Source organism: Jaculus jaculus, chromosome 9 (assembly GCF_020740685.1).
Source record: "Jaculus jaculus isolate mJacJac1 chromosome 9, mJacJac1.mat.Y.cur, whole genome shotgun sequence".
Classification (NCBI taxonomy): Eukaryota; Metazoa; Chordata; class Mammalia; order Rodentia; family Dipodidae; genus Jaculus; species Jaculus jaculus.
The window spans coordinates 129,557,644-129,569,947 of NC_059110.1; the positions used below are offsets into that span (position 1 = coordinate 129,557,644).

At 38.5% G+C, this 12,304-nt stretch overlaps 1 protein-coding gene across 1 annotated transcript in view; it reads left to right on the top strand.

Annotated features, from left to right (window-relative positions):
• The window catches only part of Abca6 (ATP binding cassette subfamily A member 6), a 60,166-nt gene that overhangs the window by 37,289 nt on the left and 10,573 nt on the right, over positions 1-12,304 (top strand). The window contains exons 22-29 of the mRNA XM_045158159.1: positions 1,122-1,259; positions 2,577-2,681; positions 3,958-4,131; positions 4,329-4,442; positions 7,093-7,209; positions 8,989-9,066; positions 10,495-10,586; positions 11,205-11,325. Coding sequence (XP_045014094.1) covers positions 1,122-1,259; positions 2,577-2,681; positions 3,958-4,131; positions 4,329-4,442; positions 7,093-7,209; positions 8,989-9,066; positions 10,495-10,586; positions 11,205-11,325 — 939 coding nt within the window. The remainder of the gene's footprint in view (positions 1-1,121; positions 1,260-2,576; positions 2,682-3,957; positions 4,132-4,328; positions 4,443-7,092; positions 7,210-8,988; positions 9,067-10,494; positions 10,587-11,204; positions 11,326-12,304) is intronic.

Below are 12,304 nucleotides of genomic sequence, written 5' to 3' on the forward strand. Positions count from 1 at the left end.
TCTTAAGCACTTTTAGAACTATATAAAATCAGTCCAACTAGAATATGGCAAATCTGAGAAGGATTTGAGTCCATACTGAATACACAATGACATCTTTGTATTAAATTAGATTACCTTTCCATTATAAACTATCTTGACTTGCACTGCTCAAACTCAATAACATGTCATAGCTGATTATCATCAACCAATTTAATTGTGAAATTAAGGAATACTATTTAATTGCTAACTGATCACACTATGATATCTATGTGAAATCTCTAAGAAGTGCTAGCTTAAAGTATTTTAATTATGGTAGAAGTGGACAAATCATAGAGCTCCATAAAGAAAATGACTCTTGAAAATGCATCCTAATCATAAGCAGAACTCCTGGGCTGGAAGCAAGTTCCTTTAACTACTGAGCCATCTCTCCAGCCCAAGAACTGGAAGAGCTACCTCTTTATTTCTTTCTACAAGGGAGACAAAACAAAATCCTTTGAAGATGTTTCACTGAACTCAGTTCTCACTAATCAAAATGTATTGTGTACATGCCATCAACCATCTTGTGCCAACTTTTGGGAACAACTTTGTTTGACAACTGCTCCATTTATCTTACATGTTTTTAAAATGAGCTGCTTGTAACATTTAAACGATATTGAACATTTCCATAAGCATGAAGCACAAACCTTGTCTTCGAGAGTATAACAGTGTTTCACTAACGATATGACCATAACTACCTCATTAATGTCATGTTTGTCTCCCATCCAGAAGATAAGCATTTCTTTGCTTGCCCACCATAAACTGACAAGATCTTTTCATTGGGCAACTTTTAAAGGCCATTGTCTAAAATTTCCTCATCAACAAAATGAGAACAAAATAATATAAAATTAGTAATGCTAGTCAAAAACAAAGTAGATGCTGACCACACTATCCACTGTGTGATGGTCTAATGTATACGTTCTCATTTCAACCTTGTAAGAACCTCTGCAGCATCATCTGTCAAGGGTCAGGAAAGTCTAGCTCAGTAGAGCAAGCTAACCTGGAGGTAGAACATGGCTGCGATGTGGCACTGTCAATGCTTTTATGTAAGAGTTCTTCTGTTATTTTTCAAGTATTTAGAAATAATCTTATTTATTTGTTTTCAGGATTACAGATTTTCAGTCGTGTGTAACACCAAGAGGGTGCACTGTTTCCCCGTCCTTATGAACGTCATCAGCAATGGGCTCCTCCGTATGTTTAATCAAACGCAGCGTATTCGCATCGAGAGAAGTAGCTTTTCTTTTGTAAGTGTTAGATGTGCTGGTTCTGAACAGCTGAGGATTTGACAATGCTTGCTTTTTTTTTTTAAGCCTTTAAATACTGATATTTGCTTGCTTATCCTAAAGTTTATTATCATTCCCCATAACTAGAGAAAAGGGCAGAGATAGAAAACTGACACAGAGGTGGAAAGAAAGCACTGGATTGGATTCAATGCATTTGAATCCCACCTTAGGATCTGTGAGCTTAATACAATGCATCAGTGGAATGTCTGCTGACTAAGTTAGTAAATTTACTGATGTGAAAGGGACTCTTTCACACCTGGGATTGTACACTATCCAGATGCATGTCTTCACTGACCCAGTGTTCCTCCGTACTGCCAGGGTGTCTGATTTACACAGGCTGAATTCTGGAGATCCTGGCGACAGTCTAGCTTCAGAAAGTTAAGGAGGAGGAAACACTGATGGGAGACAGGAGCTGAGAAACCCTCACAAGATTTATAGTCACATCACTGCTTTTGTCACTCCAGCCCACAAGTGACAATGGCTTCCCATTTCATCATTCTTATTGGATGACCATCATCCATGTAACTCCTTTATCATCAATTCTCCTCTATTTTAAGTATATACTGTGGTTATAGTTTTTGGACTGATATCAAGAGGCAGCTCTCAAAACTGAGTTCAATGCCTCACATCAGGATTGGGAATAGATCAGCCAAAAGGGAAACTCATTTCAATGCAGAAGTGTCCAGTTCGGTTTTGGCTTCCATTGAATCAGTGGTCCTGACAGTACATAGAATTACTGATTTTCTGAAGGTGATGGAGAAAATGGGTGGAACATACTCGAGATGTCCATGGTGGATACATATGCTTTCAAGTCAGCCATGCGATCAAGGAGAGCACAGGGCATTCAAGCAGTGGTGACTGGAGGGAACTCTTCAGATATTAAAGCCAGGGGATCAGGGTGTGGTTCAGTGGCATACCACTTCCCTCACATGAACAGAACCTTTGGTTTGATCCCCACCATTACAAGGGAAACCATGTGAAACCAGAAAGGAAGAGCCAGTTGCTATTTCCTCTTGAGTTTTCAATTCCTTGATTGGATTGCCTGTTTGTTCAAGATCAAAACAAACAGGCCTTTTCCTGTTAACACACTGTTTGGCATTGCTCAACCCCAAGAGCACACTTTCATTCCTATATGATATTGGGAAATGCATTTTTTCCTCCTGGGGAAAAAACTGGAATTTATAAAGCATAGATTCTAAAACCTTAAAGAACATGTCTTTTATGAGTCTTAGTGTGGATTTATTAAAATGTTCACTACAGTTCTTTATATCTTTGCAGAAACATAAGATCTGGGTTGGGCTTCCAGATGGTTCCATTTTCTTACTGTTTGTCGTGTGCAGCATTTCTCCTTACATCGCCATGAGCAGCGCCAGTGACTACAAAGTAATAATGATGGGGGAGAGGGACTTCAAGAACTTCAGTAATTGTATTTTTTTTTTTTTTTTGAGACAGGGACTCATATAGCCTATGTTGACCTCAAACTCACTATGTGGTTGAAAATGACCTTGAACTCCTAACCTCCCTGACCAGCCTCCCCAGTGTTAGTATCAGTCCTGTGCCACCACATCTGGTAGTACTTCTGTCTTTAATGTTCTGAAGTCAATGTGCTGTCCTCTTGGAGGGAACAACAGAAGCACATCATTAATTCAATGTGGTTAGTAATGCAGAAAGCTGGATAAGTTACTTTTTCTTTAAAGTTTTAAGATCAAATTTAAGACTTGGGTAATGTTTGCACCCTGAAAGTTATAATTTTATGTTATCTGTGCTTTTTAATGGCCATTATCTGGAAAAAAAACATTAAAATCAGATTTATAGGGCAGAGAGAATTGTAAGAGCCACAGGGTGGGAAGAAGTATCCTTGGGTATTGTTCTTCACCCCCACAGAGGCTCGCTGCCACACTCATGATCCCACAGTGAATAGAATGACCCCATGAAGAGGGCCCTCCATGGAGTGGAAGCAGGGGAGAGGGGACATGAAGGGTCTAGTCCAATAGGAATATGACCAATTTGCGATATGTTCATATACTAAAGTTCTCAATAAAATATATTTAAAAATTAGATAAATAGAAGTCTGCCTGCACAATCTAGAGTCAGTGACTCTCAGAGAAGATATGTAGACAGCAACAATTCCTGATGCTCAACAGGTCACACAATGACCTTTCTTTTGAAAGAGCTTTGTGCTTGATCATCACTAAGTTTACTTTTCTAATTATTCTTCATGAGTTAAAGTGGTACTGCAAATCAAATCCACCAAATAAGAAAGCATAATTTTTAAATCCACCTTTTGTTTTATTTATTTATTTGAGAGAGAGAAAGTGAGAGAGAGGAAGAGAAAATGGGTAAGCACCAGGGCCTCCAGCCATTGCAAACTGACTTCAGATGCATGCATCACCTTGTGTATCTGGCTTACGTGGATCCGGGGGAACTGAACTTGGGTCCTTTGACTTTGCAGGCAAGCACCTTAACTGCTAAGCCATCCCTCCATCCCAGTATCCACCTTTTAGAGAACTAGATCTATGGGCCTCGGTTTTTAAACAATATACATGAACCTGTTGGTAATAATATTATGAGGTTAAATTATATTTATCTTAAAATTTTTTACAATGATCTTTTGCTTTGCATTTAACTGAATCTATGTAACCCCGTGTTTTCTCCTCAGAGGAAAGCGGATTCCCAGCTATGGGTGTCTGGCCTCTACCCTTCTGCTTACTGGTGTGGACAGGCAATCGTGGACATCAGCCTCTTCAATTTAATTTTCAGTTTAATGTATTTGATCTTCTATATAACAAAAATAATAGAAATGAGTACTGTACCTCAAATTATATTACCTATGGTAAGTAACATTCTATAGAAAAAAATTTATAATGTAATTAATGAAACATAATGTGAATATTTTACATATTTGAGATTATTTTATCATAAATCAAACATGAAAATTGCAAATACAGTAAAATATTTTTATATGTTTATTACTTAAAGTTTCCCTTAGGTACTGGCTAAATTTTTGACTATTATTTGTGTCATCTTTAGGCTATTTTTTCATTTGGTTATGCAGCTTCTCTTATCTTCCTGGCATATTTGATATCATTCATTTTTTGCAAGAGGAGAAAAAATAATGGCCTATGGTCATTATGCTACTATATCGTAAGTACAGACACACACACACACACACACAAGAAAAATAGTTAAACATTTGGAAGTTAAAAATATAGATTAAATATCAAATTTCAAATTTTTGAGCACTACCACACATAGAAAATTCTCATACTCAACTTCATATGATGGTATCTAGTCAAAGCTCAGGCATATGAACAACTTGTTACTCATTCCTAATAGACCATATAAAGCAATCTATATACATATATGCATTTATATACAAAGTATGCATTAAAATAACTTAATTTTTTGTTTAGATTTTGGTCCCATTGACCAAGGAATTCTCTCTCCCCATCTGTCTTCTCTTTGTCTCCCTTTGCTTGCAAATACATAAATAAAATTATAAAAAATTACACCATGGCACGGGAGTGGAAACATAACTCATATTATCACATTAATGATCTGTCTGAATAATTCAGGTATAGCTCTTTGAACAGAGTTCATGGAGAACTTCATAAAAGACTCTATCTATCTATCTATGTGTGAAACTATAGAGTTTGTCCAAGATTATGGAGAACTTTGCTATAAAAGCATGAAGTCACAGAATGCAGTGGTCTGCATGCATTTCTGGCTGCCTTTAAACTGATCTGCCCAAGTCATAGGTGGATGTTCATCTACACAATAGCTATCAGCTTTTAGAACAAGAGTTTTGAAAATCATCTGTATTTTTATATATTTGGCATCACTAATTGACTTCCTTATGGACCTTCTACTGCAAGATGCTATTCCTCCTCTATGCATGCTACCTGATTGCACTTCTCTGGGCTGTGTTTGTTTACACCCAACAAATAGTGTTTATTACTCTCTGTCTTGCCATTATCTCCACAGTCCATCCCAAGTACAGAAGCTATAGAAAGCACTACACAGTAAGTTGCATGACTCCAATAGAGGTCAACCGTGGGATTCTGTGTGCCAAAGCTGGTTCCCTATGTAATATGCCTGGGGACTTTCTTGATTGTCCAGTGTTACACAGATACCTGCTATGCTGGACAGTTATCGTGAGTAGAGAGTCTCACTAACACTTGTTTGTTTATGTTCAACTCTGCTCTTCTGATGTCTAGCAGAAATGAGTAAAGAGCCTGTGCCCACTGTAAGTGTTTGCAAGTAGTTTTGAGTAAAGTGTTTCTTGAGCTTTATGGTCAAAGAGAATTTCCTCGTGATCAAGCTGTACCACCCCTTAGTATGAATCAAAAGGAATCCAAATGAGCAGAAAAAAGACATAACTACATAGCTATGATTGTTGTAATGCTATTCATATAGCCAAGACACAGACTCAGCCTAGGTGCCCATCAGCAGATGAATGGGTAAAGACAATGGAAATATACACAATGGAGCATTACTCAGTCATAACAAAGAATAAATCTATGTCATTTACAGGAAACTGTAAGATCATAATGTTAAACAAAATAATTTAGGCTCAGAAGAACTAATAATTACATTTTTACATGTAAAGTCACAAAGTTTAGGTTTAAAATTATGTAGGCACTTAAAAAATCCTCTATAGTACCATACTGCCTATTACCTATACTATTTAGTTATATAAAAAGAAAATCTAATCAGTATACCAAAGAAACATGTCTGCGTTTCTTATTTGTTATATAACTATCCTCAATAGCTAAGATATGGGCTCATCTTTCAGTGCCCATTAACCAATGAATGAATAGAGATGTCTGGCACAAAAACACATGAGGATATTATACAGCAATAAAATGAAATCTTGTCCTTTGCAGAAAAAAAAATGAAACCTGAAGAAATTAAGATGACTGAAATAAGCCAGACACAAAAGACAACACACATTTTCCCTCATATGTGGAAGCTAAGAAAAGTCAGTTTATATGTAGAATTGTGATTACTAGAAGTTTGGAAATGAGAGAGAGGGAGGGTTAGTAAAAGAAGGTTTGGTAATAGCTACTAAAAAACTGTTAGAAAGAATGATTTCGAGGATTCCTCATCGCAATGGGATAATTCCCCCCGTCTCTCTCTCTCTCTCTCTCTCTGTCTCTGTCTCTGTCTCTGTCTCTCTATGTGTACACACACACACACACACACACACACACACACACACACACACACACATATAAGGTGAGGGTAAAACTAATTGCCTGCATGTTCTGTACATATCTGGTCAAATATCACACCATCTGGTGCATGGCTTAGCGGTAGAGCACATACTTAGTATACATGAGGCCCTGATTTCAATGTTTGGCAAAGCTCTACTTTCCACAAAAGAAAGATATCATTGAACACATTAATGAGCTAGTATTAACCAAAAAAATTATTATTTTTCTTTCCTTTATTTTGTTTTGGTTTTCCAAGGTAGGATCTCACTCTACTCCAGGCTGACCTGGAATTCACTGTGTAGTGTCAGGGTGGCCTTGAATTCACAGTGATCCTCCTACCTCTGTCTCCCCACTGCTGGGATTAAAGGTGTGTGCCACCACGCCCGGCTCTTGATAAAAAATTCTATTGGAAGCTAAAGTTTGTAAGTATTCTGATTAACAAACCTGTGATGGCTTTGCACATGCATTTCCATATGGGAAGTTAGAAGATGTATGATAAGACACTTAATCTTAGTTGTTTGCTCAAATATCAGTGGGTGGAATGTATCTGATGCAATGTGTTTGGACTTGTCCTGCAGGTCTTGACTTTTATGTTTGATATTGTTCAGTTGAATTTCTTCAGCCTAGCTACGATATCCAGCATGACACTCATTCCTTTGATTTCACTGGGTGCATATCTAGTCTTCTTTGCAGTGGTAAGACATGTCATCGGCTGTGTCATTAGTATGGAATATGTAGCCTGTCTACTTTGCCCAGATATATTTAGATTAAAAAAATGTACGGATTAGTGGGAATTGGGAGTGACAACAAATGGGTATAGGGATTTCTTTGGGAAGATTTAAGTGTTCTAATGTTGAATTGTGGTGGTTTGTACAAGTTGTGAAATATTAATTGTAATTATATAAAGTAAATAATTTTTTTCTTTTGCATGCGTATGGTGTTAGCATGATACATGCATGTGTGTGTGTGTGTGTGCGCCAGTGTTCATACTCTGTGTGCATGCCTGTGCAGGCCAGAGGAGGATGTCAGGTGTCCTCCTCAATTGCTTGTCTGACTTATTTCCCTGACTTCTCACTGAACATGGATCAGTAAACCTCAGAAACCCTCCTGTCTTTGTCCCACTCAATGCTGGAGTTAAAGGCATACACAGCCACATCCAGTTTTTCACATGAGTACCAGGAACTGAACTCAGTTCCTCATCTTTGTGCAGCTAGCAGTTTTATCCATTGGACCATCTTCCTAAAGTGGTACATTTTAACAGCATAAAAATAAACCTCAACAGAGCTATTAAAAAGCAGCTGCTCATGTATGTAGCAAAATACAGGCTCTGTTAGATATTGTTTGAATCTAACGCCAGGTTGTAAAATTCTCTGTGGTTTGAAATGTGTTCACTCATGACTGAGGAAGATCTCAGGCATAGTGGCATTCTGCCACTCAGAAACACTCATCAAACTCTGTTCCCTGTTTGTCACTTCTTGTTACTGGGGACACCTGATGAACAAAGTAGCAGAGTTCTTCCTGTCACACAGCTCAGCACAGACAAGGACACTTGACCTCCAGTGAAGGCAATGTACATAAAGTTTTCATCAGAGAAGGATGTAGGGCCAGATGTAAACCAAGGTGGATACAACTTAGAGCCCTTCCAGAGAAAGGATGCTTACATGTATTCCTTGAAAGCACGTTGAGAAGGAATGCACGACCCAGGCAAGGGGTAGGATGTTCTGCAGGGGAAAGACCACAAGGACTAAAGTGTGATTCAAGTGGACAGAGTGTAAGGAGGGACCAAGACACAATGATTCAACTGGAAACACACTGTGGGATCTGTACCATCCTAGATGAAATAGTTTTAAGAGAAGAGATGGCTTCACTAATTGTATTCATGAAGAACTGGGAAGGTCTTTTGTCTGAGAAAATGCTTGTTAACATAGCTATGGCTGGGATCCTTATTTGGAAACTCATGTCTTTGCTTAAGCTGTTTCACCTCAAAATATAAGTAGTTATGTAAGACGAAATAGTTTAGACCTAATATACATAATTTAGGAGTAATGAGTTATTCCTGGAATAACTGGTGGATGAAGAAAGATTTATACAAACAGATTGCATGTTAAGATTGGGAAACAGTCATTGTTGAGGTGAAAAGAAATCTCATGAATAGGTTCATGTGGCAAACATCAGACACAAATTCCAAGAAAATTTCAATGTCAGCACCTCTATCTGTTATGCTTTCGGTTGACTACCAGCCAATGTTTTGGCTTTAGACCAAAAGATGAAGGAAACTGGAAAAGAGGGACAGGTGAGAGATAGGTGTTGACTGAGAACTGGTATTTAGCAGGAGGGTGCTCTGCGGCGGGGGAGGGGTCACGGGAGAGAGCCTGTCACCAGTGTTGGAATTGTGCTTCATGAAGAAAATTGTCAACGAGTGAAATTTGCTATAATATGAGCAAATACATATAGATATGTTTTTGTCTTTTCAGAAAGCCCACGAGAACTACCAAGAATTTCAAGACCCAAATTATGACATAAGTGGAGTTGATTATCTAATGTGCCTAATAGTAAGACCTTTCTCCCTCCCTGCCTAGCCTTCTGCATGGCTGTCACTGATGAGCACGCTCTAACCTTGTGCAAGTGCACCGACTCAATGTGCTTTAACGCGATTCTTGAAACAAGCAATGGTAGTCAGCATGGTCTTGAAGTCCAAGAGTCAATGTTTATTCACACATACAGAACTCATAAGTTCAGGATTCAATATAAAATTAATTTCTGTTGTACCACCTCAGAATTTGATAAAGCATACAAATATGTAGAAGCAATTTAAGTTAATTTTAATGTTATAGATAAAATGGAAATGGTTAGATAACAGTAAATGGAGAAATAATATTGTCATGTATAGGATGATGAAAGCTACTATCTCAAATACTATGTGTCAAAAGCAAATAGAAGTCTCTGAGCCCGTGTAGAACTTATATTCTCATGAAAAAACTAGACAAAAACTACATATATATATATATATATATATATATATATATATATATATATATGTATGTATGTATTCAGGAAGACTTGAAGGACATTCCACTAAAGGGTTTCAAAAGTGTCTCTGGCTTGTTTTGGGGTCATCAGGAGGCCTGTGTGAATTTGGAATTTGACGGGGGTCGGGGGAGATAATGGGATAGAGCATTACAGAAGTACTGGAGCAAAGTGTGAGCTAGGGAGAGGGTGACACAGTAATGTGGGTCACACGGAATGATTAAGTGTAAACTAAGCAGAGGGCCATACATGGTTCTGAGGGCGTTTGAGTGATAAGTGTGAGCTGGGGACAGGGCTATGGATATACTCTGTGTACCTTTGAGTAACTGAGGAACCACTGGAAGGTTTTAAGGAAAGTTATATCAACAGATGTTTTTATTTTTATTTATTTATTTGAGAGAGAGGAAGGACAGGGGGAGAAAATGGGAGTGTCAAGGCCTCTAGACACTTCAAATGAACTCTAGATGCATCTGCCTTACATAGGTTCTGGGGAATTGAACCTGGGTCCTGAGGCTTCCCAGGCAAGCACCTTAACTGCTAAGCCACCTCTCCAGCTCTTGTCAGACTTTTTGTGGAAAGAATAGTTCTAGTTACTGTTGTGAAAATAGATTATGTAGGAGAAGAGGATGGACCAGGAGGGCAGGTGAGGATGATTTGTGATGGTCCAGGTGATAAACAGCAATGACCTGGGTCTGGGCAGGATTAATACTACAGGGGTGAGACTTAGTTGAATTACTGATAATTTCAAAAATCAAACAGATAGAATTCACTGACAGACTAAATCTGGGTTGTGAGAAGAAGGAGACAGGCTGAACTAAGCTGAATGTGACACAGTGGCTAGATTTCCCCCCTAATTTATTAGCTTTTTCTCCTACTTTACCTGAAGACAAGTTTTGTCTGTTTGGTTATATTTCTGAACTTGTGTCTAAATAAAGCTTTCTCTTTGCTTCTAGCCTTACTTTCACACTTTGCTGTGCATTTTTGCTCTAAGATGCATGGAGCTAAAGTATGGGAAGAAAGTAATGCGAAAGGATCCTGTTTTCAGGTTGGAATAATGCTTATTTTCATATTTAATATTATATCTCAGTATTCTTGCATGGTTGCACTGTGACCTTGCTCATGTGGATTTATATTGAGAAGGTGTGATTATGGTGGGGGGACTTCTAGCTTCCTGTCAATAAATGATCTTTCAGCAAGAGTTCAGCCACTGAATAGCTGAGACAAATTCTAATTTCTCAAAAACTGCAATTGACTACCCAAAAACGTCATTCTCCCATTCGAGATGATCTATATCCTTGAATAGAAGAGATGGAAATTAATATACTGAGCAGTGGAATTCAGGGTGTTCTACAAGTAGAACGACTGTAGAGTAACAGATGCTGAAACAAACATGTGACATGGTCAAGATGTGATTACAGTGACCAGTGGTCATGGGAGTGACTTGAATTTTCAATAGAAAGAAGACTTACTGATAAGTTTAGAAAGGTCAAAGATGCTCACGGCACCGCAGGGAAGGGTTATATCCAACGGGTGGGAGTTCTCTGCAAAAGCAGAAACAACACCGACAGTCATCAGCACCACCAGTCTCTCAGGAAACAGGGATGTGAAAAATTTACAGGGACAGCTGGTAATCCACATGCAATGAGTTTGCTTTTCTCCACAGAATTTCACCCCGAAGTCCTGATGTGCAGCCAAGTCCAGAATACCCTACAGATGAGGACGAAGACGTCCAGGCAGAAAGGGCGAGAGCATCAGCTGCCCTCAGCACCTCAAGTTCAGATGAGGTAGGAGGGCAAGGGGCAGTGAGGTGGTATTGAGGACATCCAAAAGATGCACAGATTGTAATTTTACATGTTCATTTAACTTTGAAAATTTGGAGTTGGGTGCATTTTTAACCTTCTTTTTTAAGAAATATTTTTAACATTTTATTTATTTATTTGAGAGAAAGAGAGAGAGAGAGAGAGAGAGAGAGAGAGAGAGAGAGAGAGAGAATGGGCACGCCAGAGCCTCTAGCCACTGCAAACAAACCTCAGACACATACACCTCCTCATGCATCTGGCTTACGTGGGTCCTGGGGAATCGAACCAGGGTCCTTAGGCTTTGCAGGCATTAACTGCTAAGCCATTTCCCCAGCCCCATTTTTAACCTTTAAATTTGCAGACACTTTGAGTGTCCCAGAAACTTAAAAGTATATAAACTTTAATTATTTTATTCTTTTGAGAAGAGTCCATTTTGACAATTTGAATGGAATTTTAGAGGCTTCATGCATTGAGGAATGTAAGTAAGTTTTGGTAGAGAATGTTAAGTAGAGATCTAGGGATTAAACCAGAGCCTCATAATGCTAGGCAAATGACCAACTGCTGAATTATATTCCCAGCACACAGTTATTCATTTTTAAAATTTTTTAAGTATATTTACTTATTTATTTATTTATTAGAAAAGAGAGAGAAAGAGAGAGCAAGAACATTCCAGGGCCTCTTGCCACTGTAAGTGAACTCCAGGTGCATGTGCCACTTTGTGCATCTCGCTTTATGATGTGGGTGCTAGGGAATCAAACCTGGGTCAGCAGGCTTTTGAAGTAAGTAACTTTAACCGTTGAGCCATCTCCCTAGTGAAGGTTATTCTTTTATGTAATGTAGATGTGATATTTCCATGAGTTTAGCTCCTCTGTTCTGGCACGCCAGTGAGCTGGCTTCTATGAAACTATGGTGTTGTGTTAGGGTATATGGAAGTGAGAAACACCATCCATGCTAATGAATGCAT